Raw genomic sequence first — 25,748 nt, forward strand, 5'->3', positions numbered from 1 at the left:
AACTGCCTATTACTCTTTCAAATGGAAGTCCTAGCCTGTCCTGGAAGAGAATCCCGGAGACGCCTGGCTGGCTGAGGAGTGTTGGAAGAGCAATGTTAGGAAAAGTTCGGGAACTGGGAGGCGAACGGCAGGCAAGGGGGCAGCACTGAGCCGGGGAGCCTGAGGGAGAGGGTCCCCTCTGCCCCATCTCTTGCTCAACGTTTTCCGCTTGTGTTTCGGCCGGTGAGGGGCTGGCCTGGGGGCCTCTTACTTGGAGTTCCGCCCAGGGTGGCTCTCCCGGGGCTCCCCTATTTGGCTTGCGTGGCCGGGCTCTGGGCGGGGCGGAGGAGCGCGGGGGTGGGCGTCCGGAGGAGGAAGATGCGCGGAGCTGGCTGCGAGGCCGGGCGAGGAAGGCAGAGGGGTGGGGATTTGGGGTGGGGATCTGGGGTGGGGATCTGGGGTGGGCTGCGCTCTCCCGCTCTGACCCGTTCCACACCCCGCGGAAAGCGGACTCTGTCAGCTGAATCACTCCCCCTTCAGGAGGCGGGAGGGGAAATAAAGGTAACTAGCCCCTTTCTGCTGAAAAAAAGCAAAGGGAGACCGTGGGTAGCTTTGCAGCCGCTCCCTCCCCACTCCTGGACCATGTACTCCTGCATCTTCCTTGGCCATAGGCGAGGACTTGATTTCTTGAGCTGAGAGTTAAACTTGTTGACTTTTCTTCTCCCCAACAACTGAATCATGCCATGTGCCCAGAGGAGCTGGCTTGCAAACCTCTCTGTTGTGGCTCAGCTTCTGAACTTTGGGGCTCTTTGCTATGGGAGACAACCTCTGCCGGGCCCGGTGCACTTCCCCGACAGGAGGCAAGGTTAGTGGCTTTTCTTTATTTCTTTTGAAAACCGTAGGGGTAAGAAGTGAGAGAAGTTAGTTGCTCCCTTTTCCCTTCCCCCACTCGCTGAACTGTGCAAAGCCGTTGGCCCAGTCGTAAGGAAATCTGGGCTGGGATCTCAGTAATATAGAATTCAGTGTTTAAGGTGATGGTTCTTCATTTCTTACCGCAAGGCCAGGATCCTGGTCTGTTTTACACCGATGATGCTGCAGAGGTAGCTGGTAACCACCCACTACCTCTCTCTTTTGTCTCCTTTGAATGCTGCACAGTTTTAGTCTCCTATTTTTGAGATGCTGATCACGGAAAAGGATTTTTTTTTAAAGTTCTAACTGGCCACTGGCAGTCACCGGGTGTTTCTAGTTAGTTTTAAACTTCTGCTCAGCGAAGGGGAAATGTGATTCTGCCCCCCTGCTGAGGGAGCTTGGCTGTGTTTTGGTTTCCTGGAAAGATTTAGGGCTGTGTTTTAAAAATAACAATCCTTTTGGGGGAAAATTTACCCCCATAGGAGCTCGCCTTTCCTTGTCCTGCTTTGCTGATCACAGCTGGCTGCGTCTTTTTCTGGATTTCATGAAACTCATAAGCCGATAGAAAGCCCCGGAGGAGTTGCCATGGACAATTCGCTATTATTATTATCGTTATTTTTAAGCCCAACACCCTGAGCAGGGTGGTGCTGTTGCCTCTGCTTTTTTACTGGCCCTGCAAGGGTCAGAGACACTTGCCTGTTTGGTGGGTAGTTCATTGTGCCTCTGGGAGAAAATAGAGCAGCAGGAATGCTCTGTGTGGCTGGAGAATGTTCTATGTGCCAAGACTTCCAAGGCACTCTGTGTGTGTCAGCCCATGACAACAGCTCCTGGGGTGCAGGGACTATTGTTACTGTCCCTGTTTTACAAATGGGGAAGCTGAATCTTGGGGAATTTATGGGCCTAGCTAATGTTGGAGCCAGATTTCCATACCAGGTAGCCTGACCCCACAGGCCTGGCTTCTTATAATCAAGCAGCATTGCCTTATAGCAATAATGGGAACAACAAACACACACATACACACACACACACACGCATACACGCGGAGCATGAGTTAGCATCAATTAAGTCTTGAGTTTGCTGATTGTGCTCAAGTCTTGGGAATCTTCCATAGTTTTCTGACCTCCTTTAATCCCCAAGACCATTTGGGTGTCAGACACCACCAGCTTGTCCTTGTTGAGGATTTCCATGCAGGGTTTTCTGCCTACGTTGCAGTTCAAATACTGCTGGAGAGATCACTTCGAGAGCTAGCAGAAGCGAGAGCTTGCTTTCCTTGGAAGCTGGAGCCTGCAAACACTGGGGTTAGATGTCAGTCAGTCAGCACTCACTTGTGTAAACGGTCCAGATATGATCTCCCACCCCCAAGTTTAAAATAGCCGCGTTTGTTGTTCTTTGAAAAACAGCCCCTTTGTGAAAAGTCTCTTCTGCGGCAGCACAAACAAAGCCTGCGAGCACTTCCCAGGGCGTTTGGAGACGATTTGGTTCAAAGACACACATTCTCCTGGGTTGGTTTTCAGCTCTGCTTGCTCCACATCTTTGTAAGGGAATTCAGCTTACTGTGAAGCCGACCACGGGGCCTTGCTTTCTCCTCTCTGGAAAGGGGGAGATGATTGTTCTGCGTGGGCACCTTCAGGGTTATGTGCTGACAGTAGTTGACGTTGAAAAATAGCTGTAAAGTGCTCTGAACTTATTAGTGATGCATAGATGTTTAGTTTTTTTTAAATTAAGATTTTAAAAAGTTTTTCACCAAAATATTTGTTCTTAATCAGCTCACCAATGGATGTACAAGTAATCAACATTTCCTGCAAAGGAGAAATTTCTGAGCAGACTTCCATTTAGTAAACCAAGTTGAGAGAGATAGATAGAGGAGGGATGAGGTCAAACTAGTGAGGGAAGGAAATTCTAAGGCTTCCTGGGAATAGGATGACCTAGGTTTTTCCTCAAAATGACTTTCCTGCCACTTCACAGTTAATCACTCTCCCTAGACTTCCATTTCCACTCCCACAACATTTTTGAATTGTACACAAATTCTGAACATTTAAACTTGCATATTACTTCAGATATCATCTCTCCTATCCTTCTGATTTTTGATGAGGAATGGGAGACATAGATGATTAGTCTGTTAGTCAACATGTATTTATTGAGCACCAACTACATGCTACTTCACCAGAGGGGTGAAAGGACTTGCACAGGGCCCCACAGTTGGGCACACGTTCAGATCATAAGTAACCATTAAGGTTCATTCTAGTTCTAATTGTCAGGAAGGAGCATGGAGATAAATCGAGTCCTTTCTGGGACTAGAAACAGGCATATTTGACAATCTCTGCCCAGTATTCTTTCCCCATCGCTCACTTGGGATATATATGAATGTGAATGACTTCCACAAGCTTCCCAACCAAGTTATCAGAACAATGGGGAATATTAATCTTGCACACAACATAGGGCCTCTCTTCTACGGCCAATGATATCGTCTTAGGTTCCTTATTCTCTCTCCTGTTTATAAGTCACCAGTCACTTCTATGATCTCTTTTGCTCTTGACAACACCATAAAATCAATAGGGCAGGCACGGTGTCCCATGTTAGAGTTGTTCTCTGGGCTGTACAGGCTCGTGCAAGAATAGAAAGAATGTTGCAGTGTGTTTCAAGACAAATGTTATCATCATGTATTTATGCCATTTGCAAAAAATAACTTCAGCAAGGAGGAATTGATTTCAGATATTTTCTTAATGTCAGAAGAGACTTCACAGTTTTGATATTTTATTGTGTTAATTATAATAAGCAGTTATGGTCTGCAGTTAGTTATCACAGGGTTGGTGAGCAAATCCATCCTCTTGTGTTGTATCTTACGACTTCAGGGTGATCAACACAATTCTCCACATATGTAGTTTTCCATAATAAAAATACACTTGAAAGGTTATAACAACCTTGTAGAATAGAATTATGAAAATAAGCTTCTGACTATTACTGGAATTTCGTTGCCTTTTTTAGTAAGGAGTCAATTGTGTTCTAAGCTAGAAATAAATATAAAGAATAAGTATAGATTTAACCTAAACTTTATGAAACTGGCAGCTAAATATCTTCTCAGCTCTCTCCTTTCTTTCTAAGTGGAGAGTAGAAGATCACTTGGTGTTTTGTATTTTCAAAATTGCTGGTGCCAACAGAGTTCACTTGAAGTTTTTCATGAAGTATCATTGAAGTTTGTGGCTAAGGATTTCAAATCTATTTTGAACAAGGCAAATCAAAAATGTTTGGGGCCTATAACGTATTTCCATAAGCCCTAGTGCGGATTGTGATGTGGTAACAATGTGTCTCAGCCCCTCCTCATAGCCTTGTTGATGCCCCACCTTGACCTCTGGTTCTCAGCGGTAGACCATCGAGAAGCAATGAGGGCAGAGGTTAGAAGGGTGGGGTCAGGTTGCCCCAGCATGAATCTTTGCCCCTCTTTATCGTCTTTTTATAGAGGTGGGAGTGAAGGGTAAGATGAGGGACACTGTTAACAATACCTGCCCCGGACAACTGTGAGGGTTAGACCAGACCAAGTTGGTACACTCTGTGCTTGACCATAGAAATGTACTTGTTGATATAATGCTGTGCTTGACCATAGAAATGGTAAACATTAGGAGCTATTATTATTTCCTGAAGTCTTAATTCTCCATCCCTGTCCTATTGCCTCTGAGCTCTACTTTCCATCGGTCAAGATTATAACTAGCTAATCTTTGGACTAATCACCTCCTGAGGGAAGCAAAGGTGAATGCTGGCTTCTCCCCTGTCTCTGCTTGGGGATTGCACATGTGCCTGGCCAAGGGATCCTGGTAGCCAAGTTTCTCTCTCTAATGCCCACAGAGGCTAGTGTTTGGGTAGTGAGCGCTGTTTGTCAACACTGTGCTAAATCTATGACGTATATTAATACATTGGATCCTCACAACCACCCTAGGAGGCAGATACTATTATCATCACACCCATTATATAGGTGAAGCAACTGCAGGTGGGCCGCCCACATAAACCACATTCAGCAAGTGGCCTTCTGCTTCTCTCTACTCCTGTAGGCTGACACGGCTTGGCTGTCTCCTTTGCAATCAAATCAAGAGAGAATACTGGTCGTCTCTCCCGTTGCTCTGCCTGATAAAGAGGCAATTATTATCTCTATTGACTGCTGAGCGAATTGAGGTCCCTTAATGAAGTCAAGAGTTCTTTCCTTGTCAGATCATCCTCCCCAGGGGCAGTGCTAAGGCCTCTCCTCTGTTACACTCTCTGCCAAGTGCAACTGCTTATGTGTGTGAAGTGTGGTGGCTAAGAACATGCTTTTGAAATAGGAAGCACAGGACTTTAATCCAAGGAAATGTTGCATATTGGCTCTGTGACCTCTCTTAGACTTAGTATCTTTGTCTATGAAATGATGATAATAACAGAATCTATATCATGGGGTCATTGTGAGTATTGAATGAGAGGACACTTATGGTACCTGGCTCAGAGCAAGTGCTCAGTAGATGGCTACATGATTATTTTCATTATATATACATATATATATATATATATGTATATATAAATATTTTTTTTTGAAGAGGAAAACTGTCCCTGAGCTAATATTTGTTACCAATCTTCCTCTTTTTTGCTTGAGGAAGATTGTCCCTGAGCTAACATCTGTGCCAGTTTTCCTGCATTTTGTATGTGGGGCACCACCACAATGTGGCTTGATAAGCAGTGTATAGGTCTGTGCCCAGGATCTGAACCTGCAAACCCCAGGCAACCAAAGTGGAGCATGTGAACTTAACCACAAAGCCACCAGGCTGGCCCGTATCATTATATTCTTATACATCTGGCTTATGCTGCTTTCTTAACAACTCTTTAGATCAAAAGCAATGGGGTCAAAAGCTGTAAATTTATTTATAGAATTTATTTATAAAATATTTTATTCTTTGGGCAATAAGTGCTGGGACTTAGGCAAGCTTTTGTCTCGTTTTATATTTTCAAAAATCGTGTTTAGTTCTTTGAGATGTATCTTCAGAGAGAGGCCCTCTAAAGGGTGTAAGAGCTTCTCTTATAGGAATCAGCATCTGGACATTGACTGCACACGGGGGTGGCAAGATGATGGCCCTACTGAGTGGAATAAGACTTTTTCTGCCCCTAACTTTCCTCCACTGCTCCAACCCTGGAGAAGCCAGAGACATTATTGTGAATAGTAGAAGGAAGAGCAACATGGGAGAAATTCTGTAGAAGCCAACCCCCTGTGCCCCACCCAACCTGGCCATTCCTCTTCTGAGGTCTGAACTTGGAAGGGCAGTACTACGTAGGCCCAGAGATTCCTTGGGGAGTGGGCAGTACAGAGGACTCAGTCAATTTGACTCCTAGTTCATGGCACACTAGCATCATTAATTTGTGCAAAACCCCTTTCTTATATTATTTATTTATCCATTTTTGTCCCTATACCCCACTCCCATTCCTCCTCACAGAAAACCGTTTTGATGGGTTCCATATGTATTTTCTGTTCAAGTATGTTCTGGCAAACTTTGTATTATTGTTTTTGTGTGCATGCATTTCCCATTAATGTAAAAGGCTCTGTGTTAACTTGTTGTGTTCTTTATTTCTCATTGAGCACTGTTTTGAAGATTTGTCCTCAAACATCAAAATGAGGAGGCAGTGGTGGGGATTTAAATTTAAGTCAGAAGGTGCATGCGTTCTGGTGTGTGGAAGGAACAAGTGTTCCTATCTTGCTTTTTTTTGGTTTGTTTTTTAGGAAAAGTAGCACTGAGCTAACATCTGCCACCAATCCTCATCTTTTTTTGCTGAGGGAGAGTGGCCCCAAGGTAGCATTTGTGCCCATCTTCCTCTATTTTATATGTGGGATGTCTGCCACAGCATGGCTTGATCAGCTATGTGTAGGTCCACGCCTGGGATCTGAACTGGCAAACCCCCCAGCCGCCAAAGCGGAGCACAAACTTAACCACTATGCCATCAGGCCAGCCCATCTTGCATTTTTAAATTCAAGGCCCTGCCAGAATACCAAATAAATGGCCGTTTTCATATTTTGAGCCCATGCCTCGGATCCTAATGCGTTTGCTTACCATTTTATTTTGTATATATTGTAAAGATAGAAAAGAATCACCCAAGCGCCTTTAAGCATTCTTTCCTACATTATGGAACACTTATGCTGTAATTGGTTCGAGGTTTGTCACAGTGTATATGATGAGTTTGCTGTGTTTTTGCATTTTTGCTCCAACCTGATTTAACAGGAAGTTTCTAAGGCGTTTAATCTCCTTATGATAAACAGTGAAATTCTGTGATTTGTATTAATGAATTCTGGACTGGAAATGCCCTTTTTCATCATACTGACTTTGCCCTTTCCTAACAGTATTCCTCATGAATTAATTCTCATCTTAATTTGTCTTTGGTAAAACATCTGACATCCAGAGTTGTGCCTTAGTGTCAACTCACACTGCCATGTCTCATCAAGGAGGGAGCCACATGTCAAATCGAGTTGAGGGAGTTTAATGTTGACAGTATTTGTGTGGTGGGCAGGGTCTAAACTTCAAGGCAACAGTGCGGTTTTGCAATCAAGAAGCTAAAATCTAAGTTCCAAATGGGAGTGCATTTGCCTTGCTACAGACTCGGCAGAGATCTCTCTCAGTTTTATTCTGTGTCTCCTTTTCTTTCAGAGCATTTTATCAAGGCCCTGCCAGAATACCACGTGGTGGCTCCTGTCCGAGTAGATGCGAGTGGGCATTTTCTATCCTATGGGTTGCACCATCCCATCAGCAGCAGCAGGAGGAAGAGAGATCTGGGTGGCCCAGAGGACCAGGTGTACTACAGAATTTCACACGAGGAGAAGGACCTGTTTTTTAACTTGACGGTCAATCAGGGATTTCTTTCCAAAAGCTACATCGTAGAGAGGAGATATGGGAACCTCTCCCATGTTAAGATGGTGGCTTCCTCGGGCCCGCCCTGCCATCTCAGGGGCACGGTTCTGCAGCAGGGCACCAGAATCGGGACAGCTGCCCTCAGTGCCTGCCATGGACTGGTGAGTGCCTGGGTCCATCACGTTCCTCCTCTGCGCCCCGGCCCCTACTGTCTTGGACTGCACACTCACTGCCAACGGGTTCACAGACACATTCAACACATGCAAATTAAGCACTTGTGATGTGCCTGGTTCTGGCCTCCAAATGGGCTGGGGAGAAAGTGCATAAAACAAAATTCGATCGATCTGGGAGGTACGGAGTAAGGGCACTGAGGGCTCAGAGCAGGGAGAATTTCAACCAGGAACACTGGGGGAGGAGGAGGGGAATTGAGTCTTCAACCTCTGAGTTGGTGCCTGACTGGCTGGCCAGCCCCTTTCGAGTTGGGAAAATCTGGATTTGGACTGAGTGAGAGGCTTACTAGTAATGATAGTGACGTCAGCAATGGCTATGATATAATAGTTGACAATGTATACTTCATAGTCGGACTTCATGTGGGACCTTGGGCTGTCAGTTGATCCCTTTGTACCTCTGTTTTCTCATCTGTAAATGGAGATAATGATAGTACCCATCTCAGAGAGCAGGGGTTGGCAAACTGTGGCCCACGGGCCAAATCTGGACTGCCTCTTGTGTTTATAACTAAAGTTTTATTCAAACGCAGATATGCCCACGTGTTTATTGTCTATGGCTACTTTCACTTTCAAACTACAACAGCAGAGCTGAGTAGTTGTGTTAAGAACCGTATGGCCCATGAGGCACAAAAGATTGCTACCTGGCCTTTACAGAAAAAGTTTGCTGATCTCTTTAATAGAGTATGGTGAGAATTAAATGGATTAACGTATATAAAAATCTTAGAAGAGTGTTTAGTAAATAATAGACACTCAATGAATGTCTCTTCATATTCAATAATAATGGCAGCTGTTATTATTTTCCATGTTTCTAATATGCCAGGCACTGGATTGTGTGGTTTATGATGTGGTTTATGTGCATTGTCTTCTTTTCCTCTCCCCCTCCATTTTTGTTATTTTTTAGTAGATGAGGAAGCTTGGAGATGTTGAATAACTTTACTGCACAGCTGATTTGAGCCCGAGTCTTTCCACTATCACGTGCTACATCTCAAAATGTGACCAAGCTTATTTTTCAAAATTTAAACCTGTGTTGAAAATAAAAGAGATCCCTTTGTTCCCTCTTCTTTCTAGCACCAACAACAGTGACAGCCCCACTGGCAACTGCGTGGCAAACAATGCTTAGGAATTATGCTGAGGTTTTGTCTTGCTCGAGTAGGGGGCAGGCACCAGCGCTAACAGAGTGTGCTGAGAGAGTGACTGCAGATGGAGACATTCCAGAGTCCTGGGGGCAGTGATGGCGGAGCCTGGGGTATTGGCCTTGGCGCTCGTGCCAGGGCTGGTTTGCTGAGCAAAACCACTCAGTAGAGTTCGCATTTCTACAGATGGCCCTCATCCCGAATCCTCCATCGTTACTGCCAGTTAGATGAGAATCCTGCTCTTCCTGATTTAGGATTCTGTTTATCTTCTACTTGTATAGTTTGTCTCTGTTAGAACATGTAGGACAATTAGTGTAAAACATTGTACAACAGTTTAAATGTAGCAAGAAAGTACAATTTTCTGAAGGACCTCTGGGATGTCTCGTTTTGTACAATACAATAGTCCCCCCTTATCCATGGGGGATATATTCCAAAACCCCCAGTGGATGCCTGAAGCCATGGATAGTACAAAACCCTATATATACTATGCTTTTTCCAAACATACAAAGATATGAGAAAGTTTAACTTAGACATTAGGCTCAGTAAGAGATTAACAACAATAAGTAACAGTAAAATAGAACAATTATAATAACGTACTATAATAATTTTTTCTTTCCTTATTAAATGGAGAACTTTCACCTTTTCACTTGAGGGAAGCACTTTCCAGCTTCTCTTTGGAATCCCCAAATTGCCAGCATCACTGCTCTTATGCTTTGGTACCATTATTAAGTAAAGTAAGAGTGACTTGAACACAAGCACCGTGATACCGTGACAATTGACCTGATAACCTGGACGACTACCAAGTAACTAGTGGGTGGGTAGCATATACAGTGTTGATACACGCTAGACAAAGGTATGATTCTTGTCCTGGGTGGGACAGAGTGGGATGGTGAGAGATTTCATTATACTACTCAAATGGTGGGCAATTTAAAGCTTATGAATTGTTTATTTCTGGAATTTTCCTTTTAGCATTTTTGGACCACAGGTAACTGAAACTGCAGAAAGGGAAACTGAGGATAAGGGAGGACAACTGTAACAGAAAGTCTTGCCTTGCCTTTTTCTGTAAATGTGGATTTTCATATGTAGGTATTTATCATTTCCCCCTTGTTGGATCATAAAGGACACAAAATCAAGGGTGATGCCCTATTTTTTTCTTCTTCTCCCCACGCCTCATGCGGTGCTTTGTTGTACCGGGGAATGCCTCTTGGCTCCATGGTCCTCATCCTCTGGGCTTGCTCTGGGTTCATGTCACATTTTCCCTTTGCAATCCTTGCCTTGTTTCTGTGAGACAACCCTGGAAGCATCAGTGGCACCTGATCCTCTATGACCAGGGAGCAGAAGATGGAGCCCTTGTTCTGCAAGGACAGGCACATAGGCATGAAGTGACCCATGAGACAAACATACAAGGCCACACTATTCCATAGAACAGTAACATGGGAACCCACGTCTACTCATTAACGTGCAAACCATCGTCATGCTTATAAAATCCCAGAAAGTTTAAACACTGGTGCCTTTCTGTGGGCTAGGACCCACAGAGGGTGTGGCCTGGACCCCATAGAATCAACATCCCCTGGGAGCTCACTAAAAAGGCAAATTCATGGGCTGTGCTCCAGACCTCGTGCATCAGAATCTCTGGGGGTGGGCAGAAACCTACTGAGTGGGTTTTAACAGCTTCAATGAGATATAATTCACTTACATACAGCTTACCCACTTAAAGTGTCTAATTCAATGGCTTTAAATATATTCCAGAGTTGTGCAACCATCCCCACAATACATTTTAGAACATTCTCATTAGCTCCAGAAGAACCCCCTTGGCAGTCACCCTCCAATGCCCCCATCTCTGCTAGTCTTTGGAACCACTTGTCTACTTTTGGTCTCTACTATGTGCCTATCTGAAGCCTTGGTTTTAATAGGCTCTCCAGGAGATTCTGATGCTCACTGAAGTTTGAGAAGTGCTGGACTAGAGTAGTCATTCTTAAGCCTGGCTGAACATTAGGATCAACTCAGGAGCTTTAAAAAAGTACCCATGCCCTGACCCCACCTCCTAGATGTTCTGATTTAACTGGTCTGAGGGTGGAGCCCAGGCATCAGTATTTTTAAAGCTCCCTAAGAGATTCTAATGTGCAGTAGGTGTTGCCAGCCACTGGGTCAGCGTGTATTATTAAGTGGCAGTGTTAGTCAATGTTACTCTAAAGTAGCAGCTCTTTCCAGGGGATTCTAGAGTGTAGCCCATGCTGAGAACTGCTGCTCAATTGCTCCCTACTTTCATCTTCTGTTTTCTAGGGGATATTGCCTCCTGTGTAGCATTAGTCCAGGCTTGGGAATAGAATAGTGGGAGCTTTTCAATTTCAAATGGCCCCAGGGAGCAGCAAGAACCACCACATGGCATTTTCAGGTAGAGATTTCAGATTTATACTAAGTAGAGGAGCTCAAAGGAGCCAGTAATGGATTCGTGTGGTAGCCAAGATTATGGAAAAGTTTTAGATCCAAATCATTGAATAAATTTGCTGGAAGAACCAGTCCGCTGGAATTATTTTGGAGCCCTTTACACGTAATTGGACAGTTAATGGATGGTTATAAAATAAGGTGCCAAAAGCCCAATGAATTTCTTTTCTTTCTGTGAGCACACAAGCTGGCTGGCTTCAAGTTCATTTGCTTACCTACAGTGGTCTTAGTCAAAAGGACAGTGGTTGGACTCGTGTCTGATTTCTCCTGATCACTTGTCTGGGGTCTGACCTCCAGGATATTTACTTTTCCTTTCACCCAGGGATGACCCCACACTTGGGTTCAGAGGATGGCTGGGTTAGGGGATACTGGCTCTAAGCCTCCCACCACTCCTAGGGACAGAGGTGGCATTTGGGAAGGCTTTCTGAGGAAGGAAATGCTCTCATGTGGAGCAGGACATCTGCTTCTCATTCCTGTGGCTCAGGGCTGGCATATACTTTGCTTCACATGTGGTCATCCTAATGTTGGGGCCTGTGTCCTCTTGGAGTTGTCTATAATTTGAGGTTCATTTAGTCTCCCTAGGAGCGGACTCAGATGGTTGCAAACCGAAAACCCAAGAAAGGTCACCTATGGCAAGCTGTGATAACCTCCTTTCTCCGTTTAATATCCTCTCACACAACTCTGGTGCTCCCTTCTTGGAGGCTGCTTTCAGACTGAGTCAGCCCATGTCCCTGGCTCAGCAGCTCCTTCTCTGTCGTCTCCATTTTCACCACCCTTTTCCCCTCAATGCTTTTTTTTGAGGAATATTAGCCCTGAGCTAACATCTGCTGCCAATCCTCCTCTTTTTGCTGAGGAAGGCTGGCTCTGAGCCAACATCCATGCCAATCTTCCTCTACTTTATATGTGGGACGCCTACCACAGCATGGCGTGTCAAGCGGTGCCATGTCCACACTCGGAATCTGAACCGGCAAACCCCGGGCCGCCGAGAAGCGGAATGTGTGAACTTAACCGCTGTGCCACTGGGCCAGCCCCACCTCAATGCTTTTATAGCTTTGAAGCTATGGAATTTGTTTCTTTTGAACAATGTAGTTGATTTGTTCCATTCTAAGTTCTTTGATGGAGAAACTGTGTTCTTTAATCAATCAGACTCCGAATGCATCCTCAGTGGGAGTTGTTACCTGTGAGAATCCCGTTGGGGTGGTTTTGGACTGCTGTTGCCAGAGGCCCTACAGGATTTGTTCCAGGCTAATTTGTTGTTAGTAGTTCCATTTAAATTTCTGCACTGGGAGGATAGTGCAAAATGTTAGACTTCACACCTCTGCATGATACAGGGGTTCTGATTCTTAATGGGGTACCCTACTTCCAAAGGGCTTGGTCTAAGCGCCCACCACCTGGACTGTGTACCTGAGTCAGTAAACAAATATTTTAAATTCTTGTTCACAGTCAGGGACAGTATTTCTCAGCTCAGACTTTATTAAAATGAATCTGGTTCTTGTCTCCATCCTAAACCCTAGCCTCATTTCCAGCCCCTGCTGGGGAATTAAATCCTTAAATTTAATCTGAGTAGCTGTCATGGCTCTCTGAGGGCCATTCAGCTTCAAATCGCCCTCAATTCTCTTTTCCTTTCCCTTTTGGCACACTGAGATTTCCTTTCTTGCTTTGAGCTCAACTATGGGTTAAAATTTTGAAAGAGATATTATTTTTAGGAGTTTTTTTTTGTTTAGCTTCTTATTTTGAGATAGTTGTAGATTCATGTGTAGTTGTAAGAACTAATACAGAAAGGTTCCACGTACCCTTTACCCAGTTCCCTCCCAATGGTAACATCTTGCAAAATTACTTGCAAAATATCATAGCCAAGATTTTTACATTTCCATCACAAGACCCCTTGCATTTCCATCACAACAGTTCCTTATGTTGTCCTTTTATAGCCACGCCCATTTCTTTCCTGCCCCCATCCCCTCATGTTTATATTTTATGTTTAAGTTCATGATCCATTTTGAGTTAATTTTTATGTAAAGTGGGAGACTTAGGCAAAGGTTCATTCCCTTTCTTTCTTTCTTTTTCTTTCTTTGTTTTGCCTATGGATGTCCAATTGCTCCAATACCATTTTTTTTAAAAAGCTACTTTTCCTCTATTGAATTGCTTCTGCACTTGTCAAAAATCGGTTGGACATGTTTTTGTGAGTCTGTTTCTGAATTTTACGTTCTATTCCCCCAATGAAATCTTAATTGCTATAGCTATATAATTAGTTTTGAAATCAGGTAGACTGACTCCTCCCATTTTATCCTTCTTTTGCAAAGTTGTTTTAATAAGTCTAGTTTGTTTGCCTTTCCAAATAAATTTTAGCATAATCTGATTACAAAAAACTTCCTGGGATTTTGATAATAATTGTATTAAACCTATATATTAGTTTGGGAGAATTGACAATTGCTATGTTTAGTCTTGCAATCCATGAACATGGTAGGTCCCTTCCAGTTCTGCCCACGAGACCTATCTAGGTTGATTGGTGGAACTGAAAGGTCCTTGATGCTTGGTCCTCCCTCCTTCCAAAGGAGAGAATTATATGCCTCCTTGGGAGGAATTCTAAATGCCACTCTAATGGCGATTCTCACTGGAAATCTCTCAGCCCATTACCCTCATATGTATCACCCCATGGGTGGGCTGTCCTTGTGGGCTGGCAGGCCTATCCCACCTATGGGGTTGTTGGGGTGAAAAGAGAATGAGGCACTTAAGTAGACTCCAATAATAGCCTTGTATTTTTTTTTTTTTTATTCTCTGTGTCAGAGGATTTATTTGGGGAAAAATTAGTGAAACCATTTTTCAAATTTGTTCCCTTGGTTTATTCATGCATGTTTATTCTTGAAATATTCTGTTTTGGAGAGTTTTCTGTTTCTAAATTAGTCTGGTAGAATGAGAACAATTGCTTCTATGCTGAGCCTCACTGTTGCCCCCATTGCTGAAAGAGGGGCACTGGTGGGATGACCACGTTTTATTCACCGGGGAGATTTGGCCCATTGATTCAGGGCATGTATAAGAAGAGTCTGCTCTGGCATAACCTACATTTCTAAGCCTCATTAGTATGATCTATGATTTCTTTTCAGTCTGAAGAACTTCAGTGCTCTTTTCATCTGACTCTCTTTTTGTAGGCTTTTAAGTGTGCGACCTGCCTGGAAAGTTGTAGCAAGAACCTTCTTTTTAGTGACTGCCTTAACCCTGATGTGCCCCTTGCAAACTATTCCTACTTGGAAAATATGGATAATCACATTAGTCAGCCCTGCTTACCTTGCACCACTGTTGGAGATAATAGCTTTAAAATACTTTAGAAGAGTATTCCAGTTCTCTTGGTGGGTTAGTAAGAGTAGCTGAATCCCTTCACCCACATTGTTGGGACACCTCATTAAAGCTGCTCTTGTCAAGTCATCAGTGAACTTCCTGTTGTCAGTGGGTGCCTCTCGGTTTTCATGGTGCTTGATGTCTCAGCCATTTGGCACAATTAATTATTCCTGTTTTTAAGTATTTTTTTCTCTTGGCTTAAGTGACACCGCATTACTATGGTTTTTCTCCTACCTACTGTGCTGATAGTTGTGTCTCAAGTCCTTTGCTCATTTCCCTATCTTTGACTACTAATGCGTCCTGGGTCTTTGTCTGTGGATCCCTGTTCTCTAAATTCACACTCTTATTAGGTGATCTTGACCAGTCCTAAATGCTATTTACTTATCTATCTGTTAGTTTGTCTGTCCGTCCATCCGTCTGTCCATCCATCTGTCCATTCATCATCTATCTTTCATCATCATCTCTGGTCTATCTAATTATCTATCTAATCATTTGTCTATCTGTTATCTGTGTCATCTACCTCTATCTCTGTATATGTATGTGAATAAGTGCTAAATATATATATCTAACTCTAACATTTCCTTGGAACTTCAGCTGTCTATTTTCCATTTCCACAGGTACGCCTAACAAGAGTCTCAAATTTAACGTGTTCAGAGCAACAGTCTTGATTCTCTCCTCCTGAAGTCTTACCCGTTGCTGTACATGTCGAGTCCATTCTCCCAGTTGCCCAGGTCAAAACGCATGGAATTATTCTGTCATTAACTCCCCTCTTTCTCTCACACTCTGTATCTCTTCTTAGCAGCAAATTGTCAGCTTTTCCTTCAAAATATGTTCAGGATCTACCAATCTTGTCACTTCCACAGCTAATACCCTACTCCAGTTATTCTCGACAGGGGTAGCTTTGCCCTCCAGGGGACATGTGGCAACGACTGGAGACATTTTTGGTTGTCACAACTGGGGAAGGGGGAATAGCTTCTGGCATGTAGTGAGTAGAGGTCAAGGATGCTACTAAACTTCCTACGGTGCACAGAACAGCCCTGTACAACAAAGGGGTATGTGGTCCAAAATGTCAGTAGTTCTGAGGTTGAGAAGCCCTACCCTGGTCCTGGTCCCCATCCTCTCTCCTCTGGACCATTCCATTGACTTCTCAAGTGGTTCCTCTGCTTTCTCTCTGAATTCACGGCAAGCTATTTCTCACGTAGTGGCCAGCCTGGTCTTCCAAATACACTTATAGAGCAGTGCGCTCTTCTACTTAAAATCTCCTACTGGTTTCCCTTTACAGTAGAATAAAATCCAAATGCCTTGCCCCGGCTTCCAAGACTTGCTCTGATCTGGTCACTGCCCACCTCCCAGCCCTCCTCTCCCACCACATTGCCCTTCTGCATAGCACTCCAGCCACACCGCACTTCTCTCTGTTTTTCAAGTGTACCAAGCACACTCTGGCCTCATTGCCTTTGCATGCATTGTTCCCTCTGCCTAGAACACTCTCCCCAGATCTCTGCATAGCTGCTCCTCCTTGTCTTTCGGATCCCAGCTTATGATCTTCCCTGACTGCTCAATCTAAAGTAAACTTCTCCAGTGGTCTATCACATTGACCATTTTATTTTTAAAAAGAACCTGCAGTACCTGATATTTTCTTTTCTTTTTCACTTAACTTTGCTTTTCCTCACCCCATCTTGTTCACACGTGTGCAGCTCTGTTCTCCAATAAACACTCAGTGAATGTTGGTTGGATGGATCAGTGTGTTTACTCCAGTATTTAGTCCTTGTACTGCTCCAAGTTCCTGTAGGCCCTCCCAGCCTGTGACGTCACAATGAGATTCTATTTCCTCAACTACCCAAACGATGCCTTGAACACCACCTACTAACTTCCAGAATGCGGTCTGCTTAAATGGTCCCTGAGCCCCTTCTGAGGGGTTCCCAGGCGTTGGCTCCTTATCATGGCAGTGTGATGTTGCACCTGCTATATGGCCCTCCTGGATTCATCACTCTAAGAACACCGTGACTGCCACCATCATGTTGCCTTTGGAAGGGGACGCTGCTATCAACTTCGCTTTTCTCTTCTGAGCCTGGTTCAGGCCTTTCTTAGTTCTGCAAAGAACACCAGAGTCCAAACTATAATTTTCAGTAGGCGGTTTTTGAAGGTTTGCATAGAAAAGGAAGGGAAGTACAACACAAATAATAACCTGAAACTTCTACCTCCTTTGGCTGTGCTCAGAGTCTAGGCTGAGCTTCAAGAGGGTCTCTAACCAAGCGTTTGGTCTTTGGATATGTAGCAAGGATCACCCTGCCAGCAATCTCCCCACTAAGGGATGTGCTGAAACATATTTCTTTCCTGAGTGTTGGGCCCAATCATGAGGCCTCTGAGAAAGGAGGACAATTTCCCCACCCAGTCTCAGGCTCGTCTTTGTTTCCAGTTCTTTCCAGGTGCTTCTTATAAGGAATATCTACTCACTGCTGGAGAAACCACAACCTAAAGCTGCGGAGTCCCACTGGGCAGTTTGTGCTTTGCAAACTCTACAAAGGTTCCTCATTAAGGGGACCAGTGGGGGCTGACATCCAGCTCAGGCTCTGCCAGCTGAACCAAGTTCTGGCTCCAAGAGGAATAGGGGCCTTTTCATGACCCCTTTGTCCAAAATGGTGCATCTTTTTGTAATTTATCTGCCCAGACAGGGTGCCTTTCTCAATTTATATGTCTGGAGGGGGCACCTTTTAAAATTTTATCTGCCTCCCCTGCACACCTTCTTGCAATTTGCACTAACGTGTTACTACAGTAGCCATGGAGCCGCCTACCCACAGGATTTGGCCTGGCTCTGTGGTCCCCAGATGACAATCACATAAGAACACAACAATCCATCACTAGCATGTTTCTCAAAGCCTGAGGTGTTCAGTTTCAGACAGCAGTGTGGAGAGGTGGGGTGTGTGTGTAATAATAGCAGATTCTTTTCCATTGAGCGACAGAAAGTCCTAACCATCTCTCTTTCCCAGTCTCCCCTTTGATCCAAGGTGAAGAGCAAGTCTGCGTCAATTTCCTGAAACTATTGGGGTCTTTGCTTCTGATCTGCAGTGAACAACTGCTTGAGCTAGAACACAAGGGAGGAGGCCTTCTCAAGAAGAGACAATTACATAAAGCCTCAGCTCCTATAAATTTGTATAAAGAAAAAAACCATTTCTCCCATACAAACACCCAAACCTTCAGCGAAACATTTCTGCTGAAATACATACCCAATAGCCATGTTTGAAGGCATCCTTTCGTTTCCTTGTCTAGCCATCTTTCCATTGAGGAGAAGAGAGTTTTAATTTTTTCCACTAGAACAAATGGAAGCTATGCTCCAAAAAGAAATTTAACCTTTGGATGCAGGACACTGTGAAGCTTTGGAAAAGTTTCCTATCTTCTAACCAGCAAGGTATCAGCTTTTGCTAGGGTATGCTGTTACAATAATTTTAACTCTTTAAACTTTGTTAGGTTCTAATTTCCAAAAATGCAAGAATTAGATGTTCTCTGCATTTTGCCTGGTGAATGCTACAAATGAGATTAGTGACATTTAAAAATCTATGCTAAAAAAACCAAAAATCTGTTATATGATAGTGCCTCCGCTGAGAGAGGGATGTGCTTTGTAATACATTGCTCCTTCAAGTGCAGTTCAGTTCTTGGCCCAGATGGAAAGTCCTACTAATTCCTTTTCCATCCAGTCAAAGAATGTAACCGTTTCTGCCCTCTTGTTCTTGAACTCCAGCAGAAGCCTGGGGTGATATAGTAGAGGAATGAAATCTGCTGGCAGAGCTGTGTGGGAAAACTTTCCCATGTGGCTTCTTGCCTTTGCTTCCTCATCTGGAACTTGGTGGCTCATTTGTAGAAAACACTCATTTGAGTTGCGGGATGCCTGTGTGTCAGGGTTTGTTGCTCCTCATCAGGGGGAAGGAAAGAAATGCTCTGTATATCCCCTAACTCTGCTCCCAGGCTGAGAAATTCTCCATGGCCCCTGACCTTTGGGGGTTGCCTGTAAAGACCTGTGCTTACTCAGACAGGAGACTTTGGAGCAGGGGTCTCTGGCTGCTGGGTGATTCCTCTCCTCACTATCACTGCTTTGTGTTACAGGCTCATAAACATCAGCTTCTCTTTTTTTTTTTTTGTCTTTCTGCTTACTTTTCAATTCGTCAGGTTCATTTTGTGAGTTCCCAGCATGATGAATTGGAGGTGGGAGAGAGAGAACTGAAGAACCTGTACTTCAAGAAGGAGCGTTGCTCTCTTTCTTTTGCTGGATCTTGAATTAGGGACCTTCCTTCTGGTTCAGGGAGGGACCCTCAACCTTTATGGGAGATAAAGGGTCAGGTGTTCTGTTTATCGTTGAGTTGGTTACGTGGCTTTACGGGTCCACACAAATGCAGCACAGAGCTGTTACTCTCTCCTCCTGTATCTCTCTTGTCTGGAAACTTGACTTTGAATCTCATTTCTGTTTTTCATTCCAAGACTGAAGATTAGATGTCCAGAGTTTCCCACCAGATGTTCATGTGTTAATAATTCTCTTCTTTCTTGATCCAGCATGAATCATAGGTTCAGGGAGCTTAAATATTAGCTTTCAGAAACATCTATTTCCTTTCAAAAATGTCTCCAATGACTGACAGATATTAATAAGGACTTTGAAAAAGTGAGAAAACAGGATGCCTGGATTTTAGGTTTTGTAATTGAAAAATGTTTTACCTGGTTGTTGGAGATGATTTTTCGGTGTAACATGACTGGTTTACTTTTAACCAGACAACCTATGTCAGAGAGCCATAGCCAGGTCTGTGAGACGTGGCATCTTTTTCATACAGAGCAATCCCACTGGCTTTGGGAGTCAGAGTTGCTGAACTCAAGTCCTAGCTCAATACTTACTAATGATGGGGCCTTAAATGAGATCCTTTGCCTCTTTGGGCCTGTTATCTGAGTGGACTAGTCCCTTGCTACTAAATGTATTGCCTATGGACCAGAGGAATGGGCATCACCTGGGAGCTCATTAGAACTATAGATTCTCAGATCCTACTCCGGATCCGCTGAATCAGAACATAAAATTTAACAAGATCTCCAGGTGAATTGTATGTGCATTAAATTTGACATGCGCTGGCCCATCAAACCCATAAACACTAATTCCATTTGAGTTCGCCCTTTTACATACTGCATCCCTTTGGCGAATTATTTGCCTGAATACCTAGTGATGTGGAGCAACAGTAGGGGGGAATGCTGCTGTTCTAATCACTGTTGATGGGTGAAAGGGTAGAAGAGGAACCTTAGATAATGTGATTCAGAAAAAGACTGAAAAGACACATGGGACCTTGGGAGCCATATAAGATGGGTAATAGTGGCCAGATGTACCCGTTGCCATCCTTTGCTGTTCTTCTGTCCTCTGTAGTGTTTTGTTATGTTAGAAGCCGTGTCCTTGGTAAGGACAGCCCTTACCAGGACAACTTCCAGTTATTCTCAGGTCCTTTAATTCTCATCTCTCTGGTGAGTGTGCTAAGTAACAGTCTCTTGTTTTGGTGTTTTCATCTAAACTGTTGAGAAGAGACAGGCTTTCTGGGTCCCGGGAAGGCTGGGACAGACGATAACAACTGACACTGTTTAGACTTTCATTCCCACCCACAAGAGGATGGAGCCTTGTTGATGCTAAGTTTGGGTTAAGAATGAGGAGACCTTGATGTTTGTAAATATTCCCTTAAGAGATTGTAAGTGTGGTGTTTTTGGGGATGTTAATGAGAGTCTAGGTATAAAAGGGCAATGATAAAGCAAGAATGAGGCTTCCTACTCAGCTCTGGGAGGACACTATCCATGCAGAGAGGGCCACTTATGGCAGTGCATTGTATAGACGACAGGGCCAGGAGACACCGTCTCTGCTCCTGGACTGGGGCCAACTTACTTCTGTTAAGCTCTACGTCCTTGACTAAATACACTGGGGATTTAGAGAAGGTGTGCCTGTGTTTCTCTTTCCACTTCTCCATAAACCATTTGTTACCCCTGCAGTTGTCCTGTCTGCCTTCTCCATTGATTAGACACGGTTATTTGCTTTTAGGCTTTTCAAATAGTCAAACACTGAAAATCTTCCTCTAAACAAACACGTTAAAAAAACACGGCCTTCTGATATTTCCCAATGGAGTATGTTCTTGGATTTGCTTATTTCCCTCCTTGAGATATTTCAGGCATTCATTTAGAAAGAGTAACTTTCATCCACCAGGGTTTCCTACCAGACCCAGTTTCTCTAATTTTCAGACTGTGCATTCCATCTTATACCCTTATTCCGACTTATATATTCCTTCATGGTTCTGCAGTGCAATTGGCTGCGAGGACAGTAAGCTATTCTGAGAAACAGATTTATCGTATTTATAACATTTCATACTAACTGATCCCATTTGATGCCATTGATCCCTCTCCTTCGCCAAGCCAATCTCTCTTCTCCACCCACCACCCTGTTTACAGATTTTTCTCCGGAAATTTTTTCCTCACTTGACTTCTATTTTGGCCCTAAGGAGTGAGTCACACAATTTTAAAATGCGCAGCTTCCACAGTCTCTGACTGGGTCATCGGCTATCGCTGCCTTTCTTCCAGGCAGGCTTCCTTTCTTCTAGCCAGTGTTTTTTTTTTTTTTTTTTAGTTTGTAACCGAATTTCTTTCTTTCCGATCCTCCAACATTCTCAGTTTATTTCTAAGGACTCTTTTTTTCCTTGCCTGATTGTGTGTTTTCTGGGCTTTCTTTTTGGCTTTCTTTTCTCTTTCTTGCTCTTGCTGTGTATTAGTTATTTTTACTATTCTTTGTTTTTTAGCACATCTGCAGAAGGAACATATGAGGTTGAGCTGTTAGCTAAATAAAGCTCACTTAGGGGCCGGCACCGTGGCCGAGTGGTTAAGTTCTCACACTCTGCTGTGGTGGCCTGGGGTTTCGCCAGTTCGGATCCTGGGCGTGGACATATGGCACCTCTCGTCAGGCCACGTTGAGGTGGCGTCCCACATGCCACAACTAGAAGGACATGCAACTAAGATATACAACTATGTATGGGTGGGTTTGGGGAGATAGAGCATAAAAAAAAAAGCTTATTTAACTTAAATAAATGTTAACGTATATAACTAATATATATTTAACTTATTTTACATATCTTGTAATATATATTTTATATATATTTTATAAATATGTATTTAACTTATAAGTTATTTAACATATAACTTATATAAGTTTCTTATCTCTCTTCCAACCTCTATGTAGCTTGATAGGGAAAGAACATTGGAAGTGGGCTGCTCATAGCAGAGCTACCAGACAAATCAGAGTTTATTGCAGGTAGAGGAGCAGACTGCGTGTGTGTGTGTGTGTGTGTATGAGGAGTGGGGGGAGGGAGATAACTAATACAGAGTAAGTCCACAGACAGAAAGGGATTTTTATCTAAAGCCATGATCCAGAAGAAATGGATGAAATCACTTACAGTTAAAGATGTAAAAACCACCTTGACTGTCATTTGTTTGAAATTGCATTGGTGCAGAGGGCGCATCTGAGGTTGGAGGATGGATGGCAGGCAAGCATCCAATTTCCCATCTGAGTGCCTATTCTTTTCTATCTGGAAGGTCGTGATGGCAGTTGCCTTGGCAAGGGACCACAAAAGGATTTGAGATCTACTGATAAATGCTTTACATCCGTCCTCTGGAAAGGATTCGCTCTTTTACGAGTTAATTCTGTTTACATTAAACTATTTTAATAAAGAGATGCAAGTTTGATAAGCAGGCTTTTCTTCCCTTTTACTTCAATCTCTAGCCCAGTCTGCTGTGACTTAGGCTTTTTTAAATCAAAAGCTTTGGACCGGAGTTGAGAGACCTGTGCTTTACGTCTGACTGCTCCTCGTTAGTGGGAGCTCTAAGGCAAGTCCCTTAACACCTTGAAATCCCGGCTCCCTCATCTGTGACACGAAGGCTGAGTAATTTCTACCATCTCATCAAACTCAGGAACTCTGACACTGTGACCATCTGCAGCCGAAGCACATACCATCATGTGGTGATGTGTGCTAAAACAGGGTTTAAAAAAAATTCGTGGGTGAGTAAAACCTCTTTTTGAAAATTGAATCTGAAAAACTAAAAAGTCAAAAAATATTAGAGTGAGAAATAGGGTTCCAGCCCTAGCTGTACAGGGGTGGGTATTTACATTTTCTATTCTGTGGAATTGGATGAGTGGCAGAAGGATGATGCTGATTGCAGAGCTTTTCTTTTGATGATTTACCCTGGAAGTTTCCCAAGGTCACCTTGATGAGCAGTGTATAGCGTTTGGAGCCTGGTGGGCTCTTAAGTTAGACAAATTTCAGTCACTAGCTCTGTAACTTTGGGCAGATTATCTCTGAGATTGTAAAAGATGGCTAATCTAATAATACCTATTTTATTGGTTGGTTATGAGGATTAAATAAAATATTGAATATGTAACACTGTCTCTTGCACAGAGTAAATGTTCTAGAAACTGTAGCCATTATTATCATTGTTGCTATTATCATTATTATTATTAATATTACTGCTATAATTGCAGAATAACTAGAAAGTTCAGGGTGCTGCAGAAAATAAGTCTTGCAATGTTTAAGTAAGTACCTTTATTTATTCACGTTTATTTGCAGTGCCCTAGAATTAACATATACTTTATTTTTCATTACTTGGTCTTTTGGACAAAATAAATTAAAATTTTCAATTATTTTTTTCATAATTAAAACCTTTTTCTATCTTAAGCTTGGCCATTTAAAGTTTTCACGCCATTTTTTGCCCATCTTCTCCTTTATCACTGATCCAGTGTAAGAAAAAATAACCTAGAGCACAAATCACTGAAGGAGAAGACTCTAGATTTTTTCTCTCCATTTATAATAATATTTTTTAGCTAGTAATGCATTCACATGATGCAACATTTAAAAGATACAATGAAGGTTTATGGTGCAACGTCTGCTCTCCCAGCCACCTCTGTCTTCCAGAGCTCTCAGCTCACCTTCTTGGAACAATTTTTTTGCCTATCCTTCAAGATACATATATATACATATCTCTCTCTCTCTCTCGCTTACATTTTTGCATGTCATAAAGTATATATAACAAAAACTTAAAAACTAACCATTTTAACCATTTTTAAGTGTAAAGTTCCATGGCATGAAGTACACTCACATTCTCGTGCAACCATCACCACTCTCCATCTCCAGAACTTTTTCAACTTCCCAAATTCTGTACCCAGTTATCAATAACTCCTCATTCCTCCTGTCTCTTCAGCCCCTCGTAACCTTCATTCTACTTTCTGTCTCCATGAACTTGACTACTCTAGGTACCTCATATAAGTGGAATCATACAACATTTGTCCTTTTGTAACTGGCTTATTTCACTTAGCATAATGTCTTCAAGGTTCATCCATGTTGTAGCATGTATCAGAATTTACCTCTCCCCCCTCCCCAGTTTTATTGAGGTGTAATTGGTATACAGAAAACTGCATGTAATTAATGTGTCCCACTTGATGAGTTTAGAGATATGTGTACACTCATGTTACCGTCACCACAATCCAGGCAATAAACACATCCATCACCTCCAAAAGTTTCCTTTTGTCCCTTTTTCCTTCCTTCTTTTCTTTTTCTTTTTTTGTAGTAAGAACACTTGACATGAGGTCTACCCTCTTAACAAATTTTTAAGTGCACAACACCTTACTGTTAACTACAGGCACAATGTGTAGAGCAGGTCTCTGGAATTTACTCCTCTTGTGTAACTGTAATTTTATACTCGTTGAACAACTCCCCATATCCTCCTCCCCCATCCCCTGGTAACCACCATTCTGCTGTCCCCTTCTACACCTTTGACTCTTTTAGGTGCCTCTGATAAAAGGACTCAAGCAGTACTTGTCCTTCTGTGACTGACTTATTCCACTTAGCATAGCGTTTTCCAGGTCCATCCATGTTGTGGTGAATGTTAGGATTTCCTTCTTTTTTTAAGGCTGAATAATATTCCATGGTATATACCACATTTGCTTTATTCATTCATCCGTTGATGGACATTTGGGTTATTTCCATGTCTTTGCTTTTGTGAATAATATTGTAATGAACGTGGGAGTTCAGGTTTCTCTTTGAGATCCTGATTTCACTTCTTTTGGATGTATACCCAGAAGTGGGATTGCCAGATGATATGCTAGTTCTATTCATAGTTTTTTGAGGGACCTCCATATTGTTTTCCACAGCAGCTGTACCATTTTATATTCCCTCCAACAATGTATATGGATTCCGATTTCTCCACATCCTCCCCAAAATTTGTTAGCTTTTTTTTTTGAAAATAATCATCTTAACAGGTATGAAGTGAAACCTCATTGTAGTTTTGATTTGCATTTCCCTAAGGACTAACGACGTTGAACACCTTTTCGTATATCTGTTGGACATTTGTATCCTTCCTTTTTAAGGCTGAATAATAGGTCACTCAGCCTTAAAAAGGAAGGAAATTCTTCTGTAGACTTTTAAAATCTCAGTGTCTGAGTGGAGAACAGAAGTGGTGTTTATACATTTGGCACTGTGGAGTTCCCAGACTAGAGCTGTAGGCCGGTGCCACAGTAGGGCCAAGCTTGGAACTTGGAGCCAGAAGATCTGCATTCTAAGCCCTCCTGGGACTGTAGCTTGCTTCAGGGAGTTGGCTTTGACTGCTAAGTGCAAGAGAGGACCCTTTGACTGTTCTCCATAGGTTCTCTGTGCATTTTGTTGATGTCCACCTTGGGAGGATTCCACGGCAAATGCTTACTTGAGAGGTGCAAATCCAAGCATCTTACTGCTACCGTCAATAAATGTCCACCATGTAAGAATGATGTCATTGTGCCGAGCTCTCAGTGTTAGATATGAGATAACTGCAAACATACAGTTGGGATGTTGATA

The 25,748-nt window shown here is 43.0% G+C and overlaps 1 protein-coding gene across 2 annotated transcripts in view; it reads left to right on the forward strand.

Annotated features, from left to right (window-relative positions):
• Nucleotides 1–394: 394 nt before the first annotated feature.
• ADAMTS12 (ADAM metallopeptidase with thrombospondin type 1 motif 12) overlaps nucleotides 395–25,748 on the forward strand; it is a 314,281-nt gene continuing 288,927 nt past the window's right edge. For both annotated transcript variants that reach the window (XM_014831237.3, XM_044779442.2), the window contains exons 1-2: nucleotides 395–844; nucleotides 7,539–7,900. In XM_014831237.3, the coding sequence (XP_014686723.3) occupies nucleotides 718–844; nucleotides 7,539–7,900 (489 nt within the window). In that variant the 5' untranslated portion in view covers nucleotides 395–717. The remainder of the gene's footprint in view (nucleotides 845–7,538; nucleotides 7,901–25,748) is intronic.

This window comes from Equus asinus, chromosome 10, assembly GCF_041296235.1.
Source record: "Equus asinus isolate D_3611 breed Donkey chromosome 10, EquAss-T2T_v2, whole genome shotgun sequence".
Classification (NCBI taxonomy): domain Eukaryota; kingdom Metazoa; phylum Chordata; class Mammalia; order Perissodactyla; family Equidae; genus Equus; species Equus asinus.